Source organism: Brassica rapa, chromosome A01 (genome assembly GCF_000309985.2).
Source record: "Brassica rapa cultivar Chiifu-401-42 chromosome A01, CAAS_Brap_v3.01, whole genome shotgun sequence".
NCBI classification, from domain to species: domain Eukaryota; kingdom Viridiplantae; phylum Streptophyta; class Magnoliopsida; order Brassicales; family Brassicaceae; genus Brassica; species Brassica rapa.
The window spans coordinates 18,652,682-18,672,019 of NC_024795.2; the positions used below are offsets into that span (position 1 = coordinate 18,652,682).

Here is a 19,338-nt window from a genome sequence, read left to right on the forward strand (position 1 = left end):
AAATAATCCAAATTCAAGTAGATACTTGATATTGGAAAAATGTTCAGATAGTGTGGGCCCAAGTTTGTATGGATGTTGGACATTCAAAGATCGCATGTTAACCGATTCGTTAGGTTCTCCACATCTCAAGTAATGATTATCATATCACATATAACGGCATATTAAATTTCTTGTAACGAATAAATATCACGATATTTTTCGGCAAAACTATACATATATATATATTTTTCCAAAATCACAAAATCTTGTTTTCCACTACACCATAAAATCATGTTTTCTTATCAAAATCGTATAAGCATTTTTTTCCGTCAAAACAAGCTTTTTCTGCCAAAAACCAGAGGATTGTATTTTCCAGCCAACGATCTAAAAGCGCCGAAACCATAATTTTGAAAATACAAAAAGATATTGAGATTCTAAGTTTCACGTGGTTTATTGTTTTAGGTTTTTTTTTGCGAATTGAACTTAAAATAGGCTGGATTTTTTGTGGACTAGGATCGTAATTTTACTGTATGTTAACTCTATTAGTAAGCAACAAAATTTCGTTACATATTCTATTTGTTCATTGATATTATTAGAAAAGGACCTTAGAAGTCTAATTATTATTTTATGAAGCCTGGAAAAAAAAATTTTGGTAAAAATGAAGCCTGGAAAATTATTATTTGATATATTTTTATCTAAACTTATAACTTCTGGAGCTTAGAAAATAAATCTTAAATAGAATACAATTTTTTTGGTTAAAATTCTATGTTTATTTTGGTTCCAATATGATTCAAATTTCGATTAAAAAGACTAAAAATGACTAAGGTTTAAAGTAGTATTATGGTTTAGTATTATTCAAAAATATATTATGTTATATCTGGTTAATGAGTAAATATCAAATTTATTAATGGTTTCTTTTGTCAACCTTATTTCGTTTTAGTTTTCTTCTTTGTTTTTCCTCCCAGCTCGAGATTTCACTAGCTTCTTTGAAGGCGTTGATAAAAAAAACAACTTGGTCCAAATAGGTATAGTTGCTACTATGGGCCAAATGAAGCCCATTAAAAGATCCATAAGTCTGTCTTCATCTCCACCATTTCTCTCAAGCTCGACAGTCTATCAGATGGCGTTGCGACATCTGAGTCGACCGAGAGACATCGTAAAGAGATCGACGAAGAAGTACCTCGACGAACCTCTATACCACCGTCTCTTCAAAGACGGCGGATCAGAGGTAAGCGTTCGCCAGCAGCTGAATCAGTTCCTAAAGGGCACTAAGCACGTCTTCAAATGGGAAGTCGGAGATACCATCAAGAAGCTCCGAAGCCGCGGCCTCTATTACCCAGCTCTCAAGGTATCGCATTTTCGTTTTATTAGGGATTCGCTTTTCTTGATTTAGTTGTCATCTTCATTTTCATTGTGCGTCGAAGCTATCTCAAGTTATGGAACATAGAGGTATGAACAAGACGGTGAGTGATCAAGCAATCCATCTCGATCTCGTCGCCAAAGCTCGTGGAATCGCTGCTGGGGAGACTTACTTCGTCAATCTTCCGGAAACGTCTAAAACCGAGCTCACCTACGCGTCTCTTTTGAACTGCTACTGCAAGGAGTTGATGACTGAGAAAGCAGAGGGTCTTCTCAACAAGATGAAAGAGCTCAAATGAATAGAGATGGTAGAGTTGCTCCAGATTGGACTACATACAGCAATATGGCGTCTATATACGTTGATGCGAGACTGTCTGAGAAGGCTGAGAAGGCTCTTCAAGAACTTGAGATGAAAAACACGGACAGGGATTTTAAGGCGTATCAGTTTCTTGTTACATTGTATGGACGGCTTGGGAAACTGTCTGAAGTTTATAGGATTTGGCGTTCGTTGAGGCTGGCTATACCGAAAACCTCCAATGTAGCTTATTTGAACATGATACAAGTGCTGGTGAACTTGAAAGATGTAACTGGTGCGGAGACACTGTTCAAGGAATGGCAAGCTAACTGTACTACTTATGACATAAGGGTTGTGAATGTGATGATTGGAGCTTATGCAAAAGAAGGTCTCATCGAAAAAGCAAAAGAGCTCAAGGAGAAAGCTCCGAGAAGAGGAGGAAAGCCCAATGCTAAAACGTGGGAGATCTTCATGGATTACTATGTCAAGAGCGGTGATACGGCTCAAGCACTTGAGTGTATATCTAAGGCAGTTTCTATCGGCAAAGGAGATGGTGGTAAGTGGTTACCGTCACAGGAAGCAATCAGTACTTTAATGAGCCAGTTCGAGGTAAAGAAAGATGTTAATGGAGCTGAGAATTTGTTGGAGATTTTTAAGAAGGGAACTGATGATAGTATAGGCGCAGAGATCTTTGAATCGTTGGTAAGAACATATGCAGCAGCAGGGAAGAGTCATCCTGCTATGCGCCAGCGTCTGAAGATGGAAAAGGTTGAGGTTAATGAAGCGACGCAGAAGCTTCTTGATGCATTATGTCGCCAAGAGTGAGTAAGGTCTCTGTTCATCTCTCTTCTCCTTCATATTTTTTCCTTTAGGGAGGGTACTTGCATTCTTACAGCTCTGTTTCTTATTTGTAATAAGAATAGGTGATAGCGAATACGCAAATCAATCTTATGGGTCTGTTTTACATTCACATGCGACCGTTTGTTTCATGTGTTTTCTGTGAATTGTTTCGAGCCTAGCTTCCATTTACAGTTAGAGACAACAAAACTCGCTCTGTGTAATCTCCTTTTTGGGAATCTTGAAACATCCAATGCCCTCATCCAGATAATTAGAAATTATCTAATTTTTCTCTTTCTCTCTCTCTCTTTTGTTTATGGTTTGTCATAACAAACTAATAGCACGCTGCACGTAGAGCTTGAAGTGATCGACGGATAATCGGCCGGAAACTAGTGATGGTCATAGCTCAAATCCTAATCTATCTATTAACCCCTTAAGTATATATACAATGATGTCTATTTAAAATATGCTGGAAACTATCATCGAACATTTCAATCGATCATATATGCCCTATCAATCTATGGTATAAATCCGAATTTGTATAATTTGCATGCAATATTTCCGTTAATTTTGGTTATTTACCTAAACCCTATCTACCTAGGATAGGTTATAACAAAACGTTTGCGTCTCAAAATAAATAATAGATAAATTATTATTAATAATAGATAAACTATTATTAATAATAGATAAATAATAGATAAAACTTTGATAAGTAGGTTCTTTCTAACTAAATTATCATTACTTATCATTACTTGACAAGTCTGGGTTTGAGTTTTGGTCCAAATGGTTTGCACGATAGATCGTAACAGATAATTAATTTATCCTTTAGCATTAATCGGAAGGTACTCCAAACTCGGACCAGACAATGTGATAGTCAGTCCACTTTGTAGCACTAAGTGCATTCTTCCTGAAATCGGCTGGATCAGCCGATAAGGTTTATCAAAAAAACAAAAGGTTCTTTTAAACCTTAGTCAGGGCCGGCCCGGAGGGCAAGCCACCCAAGCCGTGGATTAGGGCATCCAAAATAATAGGGCATATTTTTTTAAAAAAAAATATTCGTATTATTACCTAAAACAAATAAGTTTTTAAATTTTTTTGTTAAAATATTACTTATAAGGCATTTTATATAACAAACTTCAACTATATTTATATAATTTGTTATAAAATTAAATATATTAGTAAATTTCTATTTAGATGATAATTCAAACTCTAATTAAAATTAGTAACAAAACAGATTTTCTTTTGGTTTAAATTTATTCTTTTGCATCGTTTTGCATAATTTTTATTTTATTCTAATTTTTATGTTTGTCCTCTATTCTCTTAGCTCTTAATATATAGTTTAGTTTTAATGTTTCAGTTTTTTCAACTAATCCTTTACGTACTAAGGAGATATGTTTGTTAGTTCATAGTTTTTGAAATGTGATAAAAGCTTGATAGTTATACTTTATTACGATAATATTTTTGGATTGTGTTTACTGATTTTTATGATAGACATATAATGGATGGTTGAAAAAAATGACTGTAGAAATCTAGTGGATAATTTTGCATAAAAAATGAAAAACAAAATTAATTTTACCAATAAATATTTTATCACAGTTTTATTTCCTAAACAAACTATAGACTTCCATTTCTATTTAATAAAAATTAAAGTTGTTTTATACTGTTTTATGATTTTGATTTTTTTTTTTGACAGCAAACGGCTCTTCTGTTTTATGATTTTGATAAAATATGTACAAAGGCATAATTTTAAATTTTGGTTGGGGCAGTGGAAAATATTAGTCCGGCAGTGACCTTAGTTTCGGCCAAAAATGTACAAAGTATCATTTAGTGTAGTGGTATAAATGTTAGTGTTTATATTTCAATAACCCGGGTTCGAGTCATAGGCTTGACACTTTTTCACATTTTTTAAAAGAGTGACCCACCAAAATATTGACGTGTCGCCTCATGAAAGAGGGCATTGTACTATTATATTATAGACTAGAGATTTTTTCCGCGCTTCGCGCAGATTGTGTCTTATAAATTTATATTATTTATGATATTATTTGTCAGTTTTTTTTTTTACATTAACTTCTTGTTTTTTCAATGTTAGTTTTTCTTAATTTAAATTTATATGTTTATAATTTTTCATTTTTTTGTTGTAATGTAATTTTATTGATGGTTTTTTGTATGTACATAAACTTTTTGAAATTTTAAAATAATGTTATATATGAGTACATTAACACATTAAAGAAGAAACATATTCAAGCACATTTTACACTGATTTTATATGCATAATTTTAAACATTATGTATATATTGTTTTTTCAATGTTAGTTTTTCTTAATTTGTTGTAATTTATTTATTGATGGTTTTTTGTATGTGACATAAACTTTTTGAAATTTTAAATAATGTTATATATAGTACAATTAACACATTAAAGAAGAGAAACATATTCAAGCACATTTTACACTGATTTTATATGCATAATTTTAAACATTATGTATATATTATAAGTTTGAAACATGTAAATGCTTTCTAAAGCTAATACTTGTTCTGAGTTTACATAACTTATCGAAAGTTTTATCTATTTTAAATTCAAATCACAGAAAAAATATATCAAAAAGTCAGTATAGATGGGTCTTTGGGCTTTTAAATCAACACTGAAAAATTACATGAATCAGATAACAACAGTTTTATAAACAACTGGATAAAATTTGACTGAGCCAAAGATTTTGACACAATATGTTCTTTCTTCTTTAAATTACGAAGAGCCTATAGGCACAAGAAAAAAAATCATATTTTTTGTTTTCACTTATATAACATTTTTATCCTTTACACACGGAGTTTATTACACTGCTATAAGCAATAGAGAACTCTATTCATATAAGATTCACATCTATGCATTTTGACAAAGAAGAATTTTAGCCATCTTTAGTTTCAGAATGGACCAACTTCAGTCATATGCACTATATTTTCTCTATGATTCAAATCTTACAATTTTAATATATGTGCAGATTTCCATGTGAAAAAGCATGCACGCCATTTATCATTCAACCTATTACTTTTTCCAAAGTAAACACTATAATCCTCGTTTGGTTAGCTCCACAAACTAATCTCTTTGGATCAGTTTACTAAAAAATATGGATACTAATGTCAGAAAAGAATATAAACACTATCAACAACAAATATTGGCATAAAACTATTTGGTTCAAGGAACATATTCACGTAATGTGTTTATATCATGGCTGGTTTTGCGGAGAAGACTACCAACCAAGGATCGCTTGAGGCGTTGGGGGTTAAATGTCTCAGGAACGTGCGTCCTTTGTAATCTAGAAATAGAGACTCACCATCATCTCTTCTTTGAGTGCTCTTTATCTCGTTTGATATGGGAGCCTTTTGCTGCTGAAGTTTGAATTTCTCCTCCGGCTGATCTACAGTATGTTGCAGTCTGGATCAATCAACTTCGCGTCAACGCAGATGCGCATGCTACTTCAGTTATCAAGCTCTACTTTCAGTCATCTATCTACCTGCTGTGGAAAGAGCGTAATGCTCGTGTGTTCACAGCTGTCTCTTCACCTTTATCAGTCATCCTTGCCTCTCTCGACCGTATAATGCGTGACCGTCTCCTCTCTTACCCGGCAAGTTCTTCTTTCTCCTCTTCTCTACTTCTTTTTTATATTTCTTGTATAAAACCTCTTTAAGGCTTTTTTACCTTGAGTTGTTGGTGGTTGTTTTTGTTTCCTTGTATAATAGGTTGTTAAAAACAACAGTGTAACCTTTCAGAAAATGATAATCTTAACATCTTACCAAAAAAACAAATATGACTTATTTATGTGAATATATATTTTATTTTAAATCATTTTAGGGACGAAGAAAACATCATAATTTGTACAACAAATTTTCTTAGATTCACCTCATCATACTCACCATTTTACCATTTTAATTATATAATTTTACATGAGATTTTTCATCCTCCCTGGTTATTTCTCTTTATTTATAACTACAATATAAAGTTATAAACTATATATATATTATAAATTAATATTTTATTTACCCTTGAAATCTAATGATTAAAAATAGAACATAATTCAATATAGATATATGATTCTATTAATAAATTAACAGTTACAAATATGAAATTTCTAGAAATATTAAAAGTCATATGTTAGTTAATTATCTTCTAAATGACATCTATTTCTAATTCTTTATTGATGAGAATATTTTGGCTGAGGTGGATAGTCCCAAAAGCCTTGAATTTAGTCCCTTTTATATAGTAGGATTTTCTTTACACCTTTTGTTAGCCATCTAGCTGATCATCCATTAATTCTATAATCAAGTTTATCTTTAAAAATAAAATCAAATAATCTGCACTTTGATTCAGTTATTTCTTCTGGAATTCGTTGATAAGTAACCCATTCCTCATTTATTATCAATACCCAAAATGAATTTGAATTCTTGCTAAGGTCTCAAAAATTATTTTTGTATTAGGGTCACTTCAATTTTTTTTTTTTTTTACAATTTTGACAAAAAAAATAATATTACGATGGAAAACAAAACTTTGTGATTTTTGAAGGAGGATTTTACGGTTTTAGTCAGAAAACATGATTGTGCAATTATGTGAAAATTTTGATTTTTGCGGTTATGTGAAAGAAAAATTAATTTTGGTGGGAAATTCCTTTTTGGCAAAAACTTTGTTTTTTCTCAAAAATTCATTTTGGTGAGAACATTCATTTTTACTGAAAACAAATTTTTATGGTTTTGACCGAAACTTGTGGTTTTGATAGAAGAACATAATTGTGTGGTTTTATCCGGAAAAAAACAAACTGATTTTAAATTGTTGGTGAAGAACCTAATTTTGTATAATAAATAATCTACTAGGTTAAGATCCGCGCCTTGCGCGGAATGATCATTATATATATAAATTATTTTATATATTATATGTTGATAACATATTATGAAATAATAAATATATATTGAATAATTAAAAAGTCATTATCTACTACTTATATAATTAAATTGGTGCGAACATATAAATAAATTTTATAAATCGAAAAAATATTTTTTCTATTTGATATGATATATAATTAAATTTAAATGATAATAACATATATATGGTATATTTTAATATTAATATCTATTAGATGATGTTTTTTGCTCATATTGTTTTTTATCATTTGTATCTGTTATAGCAAAAAGTTTAAATTAGTGATAACAAAATTTTCACTGTGGGATCAATGGTTTAAGTAATTTATAATATTTAAAAAAATTAAGTTGTCAATATTTTTTCAATTTTTTTATCAAAAAAATGTTCAAAGTAAATTTCAAATTAAGATATTTATGTATTTATATGGCATATAGTTTAATTTAAAATGATACATATATTATATATCTTTTATTTTTGATACTTATTAAATGAGACTTTTAACTTATATTTTTTTTAATTATTGTATCATGTTATAAAAAAATTTTAACTATCGATCACAAAATTTGAATGTGAAAGTTTTAACAGTTTTAGTAATTTATACTCGTTTTTAAAAATTCAAAATATAATATATAAGTAATTTTTTAAAATTTTTATTATATGGTTACTATGATTGTTTAATTTATTTTAATAGCTTAAAATTAAGCAAATATAATTATAATACACACTTATTTTTGTCAAATCTTTATTATTCAAAATTATTAATTGTCATATATATTTTAGCCACATTAGGTAATTCTGTAATTTTGTTTAAGGAAATAATGAAGCACATTAATAATGTATGTATTGTGGTTTAATAAAAAGCTTATTATATATTTAGATGGACCAACCTATTTCTCTAAAGATTCTAAGAATCATTCTAGTGATGACATGTGGCTACAAAAAAATATTGCAATGCTTCTCAAATAATATATAGGGGATGTGTACACCTATTAATTTATCCAACAAAATATAACTTTAAAGATATGTAACCGATTTGTCAACCAAAATTTGGCCTAAATAATACTTACAATACCATGTGGTTTGGCCCGAAGCTCATAATTTCTCTAGACTCGAAACCACAACAAGTAATATTAGTTTTGTCCCAGCAGTTAACTTTTGGCACAGTGGTCAGAGTCTTTTCTAGTTGAGCTAAAGACCTTTGTAGTCATGAAAAATGTTTATTCGAGCATTTTGTTCTTTGTGTGGATATTTAAATTAGCTAAGTTTCTCTTTTTAACTATAAACTAGGTTAAGACCCGCGCCTTGCGCGGTATAAACATTATATATATACATTATTTTAGGTATTATATGTTTTTTACATATTATGGAAAATAAATATATATTGAATAATTAAAAATTAATTATTACTATATAATTAAATTGGTACAGACATATAAATTTTATTAATCCAAACAATTGTTTTTCTATTTGATAGGATATATAGTTAAATTTAAACAATATTAACATATATAGTGTATTTTTAATATTAATATCTATGAAATGATGCTTTCTAGTCATATGTTTTTTTATCATTTATATATTTTATAGCAAAAAAAAATAAATTACTGATAACAATTTTTTTATTGTGGGATTAATAGTCATAATTATTAAGTTGTTAATGTTTGTTCAAAGCTTTTATCAAAAGAACTTGTTCAAATTAAATTTTCAAGATTGAAATATTTATGTATTTTATATGCTATATAGTTTAATTTAAATGATATATATAAACTATGGATCACAAAATTTGAACGTAGTTTTAACAATTTTAATAATTTCTATTCGTTTTTAAAAATTCAAAATATAACATATACCAAAAAATCTAAATTTTTATTTTATAGTTAATATGATTGTTTAATTTATTTTAATAGTTCAAAATTAAACAAATATGATAGAAGATACATTAATTTTTATCAAATCTTTGTTATTCAAAATCATTAATTGTCATATATACTTTAGTCATATTAGGTAATTCCGTAACTTTTATTTAAGGAAATAATAGAAAACATTAATAATGAATTTATGGTTAGTTTAATAATAAAGTTTATTATATAATTAGATGGACCAACCTATTTCTCTAAGGATTCTAGGAATCATCGTAGTGATGACACGTAGCTACAAAATAAGTTGTAATGTTTCTCAATTAATATATAGGGAATTGTTATAATAAAAACCGCGGTTGTCAAAATTTGGTCATCTGATTTGATATTCAATATAATATATTTTGGTGAGTTTTGTAGTTACTCTATTTTCAAAAAAATTTCTTCAATGTAAACCTCTTCTTAGTAAAAGAAAACATCTTCTTTCATTCGGTGTTTTAAGATTTAAGTGGATTTAGGACTGTCGGCATTGGCCATGGTTCCTCTTGTTTTTACACTCCAAAGCTTAACCAAGATGAGTAATTGAGGTGTGTTGAAGGGTTTGTTTACGTTTTAGATCTGATTAGGTTTATTTTATATTTGGACATGGACGATCCATGGTTAGCCTACCCATTTGACAACCTTACAGGCAAAGTGTGACCTATCAGTTAGCTCTAATCTTATTTTAGTTCCAAACTAAACTAAGAAAACAAGGAGATCATCTCTCTAGTGCGTGTCCATGCCCAACTTATGGCTATATTTATAACATGGATTAAAAAATGAAAAATATTAAATCTAAAAATAATTAATATATATAAATATATTTTAGATACTCAAAAATACTTCGGTTCGGATCGGATTAGGTTTCAGTTCTTCAAATACCTAAATTTTGAATAATTCGGATATTTAATCAATTTGGGTTCCGATTTGGTACTACTTATTCGGATTGAGATCGGTTCGGTTCTTCGAATTCAAATTTTTTGCTCAACTTTAAATAGTGACATAAAAAACAAATAGCATCATATTTTTCTTAAATACATCCGCGAGGGCGCGCGGATCAAAATCTAGTATATATGTTATAATATAAAGAATCGTTGCATTGACTTAAAATTGTTAATTATTAGACACTAAATTATTGATATTAACATCCCATCAACTATAATGTATAAATGTATATATAAGTTAAATAGTATAATATAAGGAATCATCGCATTGACTTTAATAGAAAATGGACTTGACTTTGGTAATTGTTGTAAAAAAAAAGACTGGAAATTTCAGGCGGACGACAAGTTATGATATCAATCATGGCGTCATCGTGGATTACGTAAAAGCGGTAACCGGTACATGTTATGCTATGTTTTGTTACATAACCCAAAATCAAATCTCATTGCTCATCCGTATTTTTGTTTATAAATACAACACCACAAATTCACAAAAGTGACACAACACAAGTTCTCGAAGTCACTTCGGCGGAGCAAAAAATGGCACCACCGCATTTTCTACTTGTAACGCTTCCAGCGCAAGGTCACGTGAACCCATCCCTCCGTTTTGCTCATCGACTCATCAGAACCACCGGTGCACGTGTCACTTTGGCCACATGTCACTCCGTCTTCCATTGCTCTAATATCCAAAGCCACGACAACGTGTACAATCTCTCTCTCCTTACCTTCTCCGATGGGTTCGACGACGGGGTCATCTCCAACACCGAAGACGTCCAAAACAGGCTGCTGAATCTCGAACGTAACGGCGATAAAACGCTGTCGGAGTTCATAGAAGCTAATAAAAACGGATACTCTCCCGTGGCTTGCGTGATCTACACGATTCTTCCTAGTTGGGTTCCAAGATTAGCACGTAGGTTTCACCTTCCTTCTGTTCTCCTATGGATCCAACCCGCTTTGGCGTTCAACGTTTATTACAATCACTCAACGGGACATAACTCCGGTTTTGAGTTCCCGAATCTCCCCACTCTCGAAACCCGCGATCTTCCTTCTTTCCTCTCACCTTCCAACACTAGCAACAACATCGCACAAGAAGTGTATCTAGAGTTGATGGAGTTTCTCAAAGAAGAACCCAACGTGAAAGTTCTCGTCAACACATTCGATTCTCTCGAGGCAGAGGCCTTAACCGCTGTCCGGGATATCGAAATGGTGGCGGTTGGGCCATTACTTCCACCAGATATGTTCACAAGAAGCGAACCAGTTAAAGATCAAAGTAGTTATACACTTTGGCTAGACTCGAAAACAGAGTCCTCTGTTATTTACGTTTCTTTTGGAACAATGGTTGAGTTGTCCAAGAATCCAACACTAGCAACAACATCGCACAAGAAGTGTATCTAGAGTTGATGGAGTTTCTCAAAGAAGAACCCAACGTGAAAGTTCTCGTCAACACATTCGATTCTCTCGAGGCAGAGGCCTTAACCGCTGTCCGGGATATCGAAATGGTGGCGGTTGGGCCATTACTTCCACCAGATATGTTCACAAGAAGCGAACCAGTATACACTTTGGCTAGACTCGAAAACAGAGTCCTCTGTTATTTACGTTTCTTTTGGAACAATGGTTGAGTTGTCCAAGAAACAGATAGAGGAACTAGCTAGAGCTCTCATTGAATGTAAAAGGCCGTTTTTGTGGGTTATAACTGATAAAGTAAACAGAGAAGCGAAAATAAAAGGAGAGAACGAGACAGAGATTGAGAAGATAGCTGGTTTAAGACACGAGCTCGAAGAGGTTGGTATGATTGTGTCTTGGTGTTCACAGGTGGAGGTTTTAAGACATAGAGCTGTAGGTTGCTTTTTGACTCATTGTGGGTGGAGTTCAACACTTGAGAGTTTGGTTCTCGGCGTTCCTGTGGTGGCGTTTCCTATGTGGTCGGATCAACCGACAAACGCCAAGCTTCTGGAGGATTTGTGGAGGACAGGTGTGAGGGTGAGAGAGAACGAGGATGGATTGGTGGTGAGAGGAGAGATAAGACGGTGTTTGGAAGCAGTGATGGAGGAGAAGTCGGTGGAGCTGAGGGAAAACGGTGAGGCATGGAAGCGTTTAGCGGTTGAAGCGGGTAGAGAAAAAGGGTCATCAGATAAGAACATGGAGGCTTTTGTGGAGACTCTGTTCAGTGGAGCAGAGGAGGTTAAAGATAAAAATGAGTGTTTGGAGAAATCTAACTTGCTCTGTTAGTTGAAAACTGTTTTTAACCTTGTCCCTTTGTTTATCAATTTTTCATTATAAAGTAAAGAACTGCATTTATCTATGTCGTGAATGAATTCTCATGAAAACAAGTGTTATAAATGGCGACGAGTTAAAGTTTCAAAAAAAACAAGTGTTATAAATGTATTGCACAATAGTTTATTTTATATGGATATAGATACGAAAGACATACTTTAAATAACGTTTCTTTTTTTTAATCCACATATTCTAATTAACATCTATCTACATAGAGACCTAAGTCTCAAGACATTATTTAGCAAAAAAAAAAAAAAAGTATCAAGACATATTTCATACCAACTCCCAATCATTAAATGAAAATCAATTTACATATACTACAAATATATGTTCGATTGAAGTGCCATCTGAAACTTCTCTAAACAAGCTTGTTCGATCAATAATGAAAATATTATAAAAGAATTGCTCCATTTGGTTTCCAAGAGATTTAAGAGTAATCCTTCCACTATAGGTTGGATCAAGCTTGGCAAACTGATTAGCGATTGGATTAACATCCTTATCCATTATTTTCATCTTCTTTAGTTTGCATATCACAAACTCTGCTTTACTACCAAAAATCAAATAAAAACTTATAACAAAATTTGTTGACACAGATAATAAAATCAAGAAGATCAGATCGTGATGTTATTAAAACATCTTCCTATAAAATATAAATTGCTATTTTTTCTCTCTATTAAAGGAAGAAATATTATTTTCTCTATTTTTAATTTAAATGTGCAACAATACCGTTTATAAGAATACATTGGAAAAAAAATTCACTTCAATATTTTCTATTTTAAAGGAAAATAACAAGATACATTAGAAATGATGTCTGAACATCTTACAATAAGCGTGGATTTAGATATATAAGAAAAAGATATGTGAATCTACTAACTGGAAACAAGTGTGAATGTGAATCAATCATTGTTAAAATCAAATGAGCACTATATCAAAATATCTTGTTTCGTGTGGACCAAGAGAAAAGTCTATCTTCAACTCCAATCTGCATCCACTCTATCTTCAATTGCTCTCGGCATCATATCTGATTTTCTCGGATCAGTAAAATTTCAGGCATCTGCCTTTTTATGTTCTTCTATAATGGACAATTGTGTCTCCCTCTCAATATCTTCTGATCAATCGATGAAAAAGATATGTCAATGGCTAGACATCCAAGTAGGTTATGTTCACAACCTCGAGAAGAATCTGTCGGCTTTAGAGAAAACCATGGAAGAGCTCAGGGCTAAACTTGATGATTTATCAAGAAGGGTAACAAGAGAGGAGGATAGAGGTTTACAAAGGCTTTCTGAATTCCAGGTATGGCTTACTAGAGTTGAGACTTTTGAAAACGAAGCCAACAATCTTCTTATTGCTGGAAATGGTCAACTTCAAAGGCTTTGTCTTCTTGGTTTTTGCTCTAAGAGTTTAATATTGAGTTATCGTTATGGCAAAAGTGTTTCCATGACTTTAAGGGAAGTTGAAAAACTGAATAGTAAAGTTTTCGAAGTGATCGTTGAGCAAGCTCACACATTTGAGGTGGAGGAAAGACAGCTTCAGTCAACAATTGTTGGTCTGAAAGAAATGTTGGAGAACGCATGGAATCATCTCATGGAAGATCGAGTTGGTATTATGGGTTTTTACGGTATGGGGGGAGTAGGGAAAACAACTCTTATCACACAACTCAACAATAAGTTCAGTGGCATGACATGTGGATTTGATTTTGTGATTTGGGTTGTGGTGTCTAAAGAGTTACAAGTAGAGAAGATTCAAAGTGAGATCGCTCGAAAGGTTGGTCTTGATGGAGATGAATGGAAACAAAAAGAGAAAAGCCAAAAAGCCAAAAAGCTGATGTTATATACAATTTCTTAAGGAAAAAGAGATTCATGTTGTTTTTAGATGACATATGGGAGAAGGTGGATTTAGTTGAGATTGGAATCCCGTTTCCAACAACACAAAACCGATGCAAAGTGGCATTCACTACCCGTTCCAAGGCTATATGTGCGCACATGGGCGTTGAAGAACCAATGGAAGTCAAGAGCTGAGAACAAGGGTTATGATATAATTGGTAATCTTGTTCGTGCATCACTGTTAATGGAGGTCAAATGGTATGGAACAAAGAATGTATGTATGCATGATGTAGTTCGTGAGATGGCCTTATGGATTGCATCTGATTTAGGAGCACAAAAAGAGGCTTTCATTGTGCGTGCAGGTGCTGGGTTAAGTGAAATGCCAAAGGTTGAGAACTGTAATGTTGTGAGAAGGATGGCACTCATAAAGAACAAGATTCACCATCTCTCTAGCAGTCATGAATATCTCGAGCTCACAACTTTGCTTCTACAAAAAGCAAATTTGACAAATATCTCGAGTGAATTCTTCAAGTCCATGCCAAGACTAGCTGTTTTGGATCTATCATATAATGGAAATCTGTTTGAACTGCCGTATGGAATATCACAACTAGTTTCCTTGCAATATCTCAACTTGTCATATACAAGTATACGTCATTTGCCTAGGGGTGTGCAAGAGTTGAAAAAGCTAATTCACTTGGATTTGGAGGAGACAGATAACCTTTCAAATATTGATGGGATATTATCAAGTCTGCACAACTTGAAGATATTGAATTTATCTCGTGCTGGTTTTTCATTGGATTGCAACATACTGGAGGAGTTGCAAACCTTAGAACATTTAGAAATTTTAACCATAGAGATCGATCTTCAACAAGGTTTGGAACAATTTTTGAGCTCTCATAAGTTGACACGTGCAACAAGAAATCTAACGATCAGGGGTATGCAACTTGAATCATCTGGTATCTCACTTCCAATATCTATGGAGAATCTACGTGAATTCAACATTGTATGGTGCAGTATCTCTGAGATAAAGATGGGAACGATATGCTTGGAGAGCAAAACGGTTTCTCCTCTAGACAATCCGAGGACCTCATGCTTCTTGAGCCTCTCTAAAGTGATTATACTAGATTGCAAATGCGTGATGGAGTTGACGTTACTGATGTTCGCTCCAAATCTTAGAGATCTCTCAGTTAAATCTGCAAAAAAATTAGAAGATGTAATAAACAAAGAGAAAAGTCGTCACGGTGAAAAATCAGGGATTGTTCCTTTTCGAAGGCTGGAATTTCTTTTGTTGGGTGATCTACCAGAGCTGAAGAATATCTACTGGAATTCTCTACCTTTTCCATGTCTAAAGAGAATGGATATAATCAGATGCCCGAATCTGAAAAAGCTTCCACTGGATTCCCAAAGCGGCAAGCATGGTGGAAATGGAGTAATCATAAGATACACAGTTAAAGAATGGATTGAAACTGTGGAATGGATAGACGAAGCTACAAAAACCCGCTTCTTACGTTCATGCCTACACGTATCTGAAACGCAGAATCAAGACAATCAACCGCATTCTTCGGTACCAACCTAGGCGGAATGGATCGAACTCAGAAGTTCACATATATCTCCAATGCCCGCTTGTATTGATTAATTCAATTGGCTCTTTGTTTAATATTTGTAAAAGCTCTAAAAGCTGTGCTCTTAGTAGAGCTATATATTACAGTAACATATGCACCCTAAAGACAAGAACCAAAATATCATCATTTAACAATTTTGATCGAAGAACAGAACACAGACAGAATGTAGCTGGAGTTAAAAAAGAAGGAACCATGTCGTGAAAGGTTACAAAGGGCCATATGTAAAATAAATAAAATCACCATAAAGATAATTAACAAGGATACGACTACAAAAGTCAAATTAAAAAAAAAAAACTTAAAAGGCAGATTTGATCGGCTAAAAAAAAGTTTCAAAACGTTTATTTTGCTCTACTTGTGTCCTGTTTTGTTTCGTTTCATTGATTCCCGGAGGAATGTGGGAATCACAATTGGCATAAAAGGATAAAAGCCGAATGAGCCTTAGACGAGTCTTAGTTCATACTCACCAGCCATGGTTATGTATCTCACCCATGGAAGTGCTTGGTACCCGCTCTTCTCGATTATCTTCAGGTACCGAACCTACACCACACACCAGCATTATTTAGTACATGGAAGTTTAATCACTTATGGAAGGGCAGTTTACGCATTGGGGTGTGTGCTTAAAATGCAGAAGATGTGGAAACAAACTAGCTTACCTGAATCCCTGAGACAGTGAAATAAGGGATCTCGAATTTGACACGGATAGGAGCTTTTCGCTCAGGTGTTGCTTCTTCTGCAGTTATACTGGGAAGATGGAACTCTGCCCTCAACATATACTCCTATAATTGTTTTTCTAGAGGTTAACATTGAGACTAGATGGCTGATGGTTTCAACTGTATCAAGGAAAAAAGCATGTACCTTGTTCCCGGGGAAAGATTTGATTTTCCAGACCAATGCATCTTTTTCAGGAGCATAAGCAGCAGACCCCAGAGATGTCCTAACGGTGGGGTTAGATGCATCGGCTGGTACAGGCAACTCAATCTCAACATTCGTTGCGGTGCTGCAAAATAATAGAAAATTCTCAAATCAAATGTTCAAAGAATCTGATCATCAAGATATGTGCATTAAAGTGAAAGAGACAATCAAAAGTGACATAGTGCCATAAAATATATTTACCTCCGTTCCTTGAACTGACTTCTAGCTTTTACGAGCATCTCAACACGACTTTTGGAATGCCTTTCTATTTGCGCTTCCACCCATATAAGCGGTTTCACCTGAACCAAGGAGTATGAAAAAAGATAATATCATGAGATAAAATTTGTTGAGGAGGAGGAAAAAAATCCTATCCATGCTATATTCCATAGTTCAAACCTGAGTACTGAGTCTATATGTCATCAGATCAAAAGCACCATCAGGTGGTATGAAAGATATCGTCCTATCATTTTCAAAACGGGCCAATCGAACACACCTGCGTAGAAGAAAACGAATACATATAGAATCGTTTACAAGGGTAATGATCACTGGAGCTTAAAAAACATACTGATGGAATTTGATGTCCTCCAAATCAATGGCTTTTCCCTTTGTTGTTCGCCCCTGCGCTTCCAACAATACTCTATCATTCAGTCCTAACTTACACTCTGGCATTCCACTGCAATGGAATGGATCAAAGAGAAAAAGAGTCAGATAAAATGGCAAGACAAAGATCAAAGCAAAAGGGGGATGACATCTCAAATGATTTAGGAACATACGTCAAGTAAGTTCGCATCTTGAGGGCTCCAACAACATCAGACCTGATAATTTGCCCATTACTGTTGACAAGAATATTTACATTCTCAATTACATCCAAGAAAACCTGGAGAAACAAGAGCAGAGAGGCTGTAATCATTTGCAAAACCAAAAAAAACACAGCAGATGGATAACAAAATGTTCCTCTCTTGAAAACAAAAGCACTCACTTCGTTCTTCTTGTACTGTAATCCCTCACTCCTCCAGGAGACAGCATTAGTGACAGCCATTGGAGGTCTCTGTGTGACTTCCATTCTATATGCATCAGTCTTGATGAACTCACTGAGGATTCTTGCTTCGGTATACTGAGGGTACCCAAAGTCCATCATCTCATCAAGTAACTCATACTGCCAATCACCATAAATCAATTTCAATAAATAGCCAAATAGTAGTCTAAGAACCAATGTTTTAAAAATCGGTCTAGGCGGAGCATAGTCTTAGCCGAAAACATTTTCCTAAACTTCGATTTATACGATTCAAATCGATTTAAACGGTTCTAAATCAGTTAAAATCAGTCTAAATATGTAAAATTAAGCACTAATGTTACTATAAATCTACAAATTTATCTAATTTCTTTTGTTTTGTGCATCTAGTTTTGATAATTCATCATAATACTTTTGCAACTAAACTCAAAAACTAAAATATCTCATATAAACATAGAAATATATAAAATAAATCAATATTTCGTTAATGTCTAGGCCTACCGTAGGCCCCGAATTATTCGCTTAGTCGCTACTGCGCCTAGCGATTTCTTGAACATTGATAAGAACTATGGAAGAAGTAAACATACCACAACGACAAAGTTATCCCTGAGTGATTCTTCCTCTAACTCCTCAAAGTAGTGCTTAAAGACCTATATAGATCACATCACCACTTCAATCATATGTAACAGCAATACACTTATGTGTATTTACGCCTTAAAAGCAGCAGAAGAATTAACTTACATCGATGACGCGGTGAAGGAAGGAGAGAAGACTGGCAGCATTACAGTTCTGCCTGGAGGCTATCATAAGGTAAACGTTACTGTGTTGGACAAACATGTAAGTGACCCCATTATCGTAAGCGACTGGATCATTTGACTGTGAATCACCCTGTGACCAATCAGACACACAACATAATTGAGAAATGAATACTCTAATCCTATGAACAAACCTATTGATCTAAAGAATCAAGAAAACGAAACCTCTTTCTCGATGAGCTTAGAGAAGAAGCGTTCGGCTTGAGCGGCGGAGACATCGCCGCGGTAGTCACGCCAGACGAGAACGCGACCTTTGATATCGAGCAGAAACAGCGCAGAAGCAGCTCCTGCCATGTGAATCTGATTCAAATGAGATCTGATGAAATTATGCTTCGATGGAGCTGAATCTAGAAGGGGAATGAGGTGGATCTTTCACTGCTGAGATTTTCCATTTTCGCAATCAACTTCTCATCGATCTGATGATCTTGTTATTGTTCTTTTGGGTTCATCATGTGGAACCGTAAAATTAAATTGGAAGAATTTACCAAATATTCTGAGAAAAGAAATAGCTACTCTCGAATTTAAAACGACGTCATTTGTGGTTTTATCCCATGTTCGAGAACTCGCTGGGCGCAATGCGTGCGGTCAGGTAACGCCTAGCGCCGAATCAATTAATCGGAGATTATACAGGGATTAATCGGAGCGTTATTTTGAGCATTTAATTCTGTAATT

The 19,338-nt window shown here is 33.5% G+C and overlaps 4 protein-coding genes across 4 annotated transcripts; 3 read left to right on the plus strand and 1 right to left on the minus strand.

The window, feature by feature from the left end:
• Positions 1 to 1,066: 1,066 nt before the first annotated feature.
• On the plus strand, positions 1,067 to 2,764 carry LOC103830017 (pentatricopeptide repeat-containing protein At1g60770). Its single transcript, XM_009105714.3, is given in 3 exon segments — positions 1,067 to 1,327; positions 1,404 to 1,629; positions 1,632 to 2,764. Coding segments are annotated over 3 exon segments (1,281 nt in total). The 5' UTR covers positions 1,067 to 1,099; the 3' UTR covers positions 2,459 to 2,764.
• Positions 2,765 to 9,801: 7,037 nt separating this feature from the next.
• LOC103831358 (UDP-glycosyltransferase 75B2) lies at positions 9,802 to 12,491 on the plus strand. The gene is made up of 2 exons (XM_033278387.1): positions 9,802 to 11,481; positions 11,749 to 12,491. The coding sequence occupies exons 1-2, from the start codon at positions 10,749 to 10,751 to the stop codon at positions 12,435 to 12,437; spliced, it is 1,422 nt and encodes a 473-aa protein (XP_033134278.1). The 5' UTR covers positions 9,802 to 10,748; the 3' UTR covers positions 12,438 to 12,491.
• A 1,017-nt stretch (positions 12,492 to 13,508) lies between these two features.
• Positions 13,509 to 16,221, plus strand: LOC103830034 (putative disease resistance protein At1g63350). Its single transcript, XM_009105735.3, is given in 3 exon segments — positions 13,509 to 14,282; positions 14,285 to 14,494; positions 14,496 to 16,221. Coding segments are annotated over 3 exon segments (2,319 nt in total). The 5' UTR covers positions 13,509 to 13,559; the 3' UTR covers positions 15,882 to 16,221.
• Positions 16,110 to 19,182, minus strand: LOC103830024 (AP-1 complex subunit mu-2). Its single transcript, XM_009105725.3, has 11 exons — positions 18,832 to 19,182; positions 18,593 to 18,739; positions 18,439 to 18,501; positions 17,819 to 17,995; positions 17,613 to 17,716; positions 17,405 to 17,512; positions 17,236 to 17,332; positions 17,041 to 17,138; positions 16,783 to 16,924; positions 16,581 to 16,703; positions 16,110 to 16,464 (listed from the first exon to the last, which is right to left on the minus strand). The coding sequence occupies exons 1-11, from the start codon at positions 18,958 to 18,960 to the stop codon at positions 16,366 to 16,368; spliced, it is 1,287 nt and encodes a 428-aa protein (XP_009103973.1). The 5' UTR covers positions 18,961 to 19,182; the 3' UTR covers positions 16,110 to 16,365.
• Positions 19,183 to 19,338: the final 156 nt, after the last annotated feature.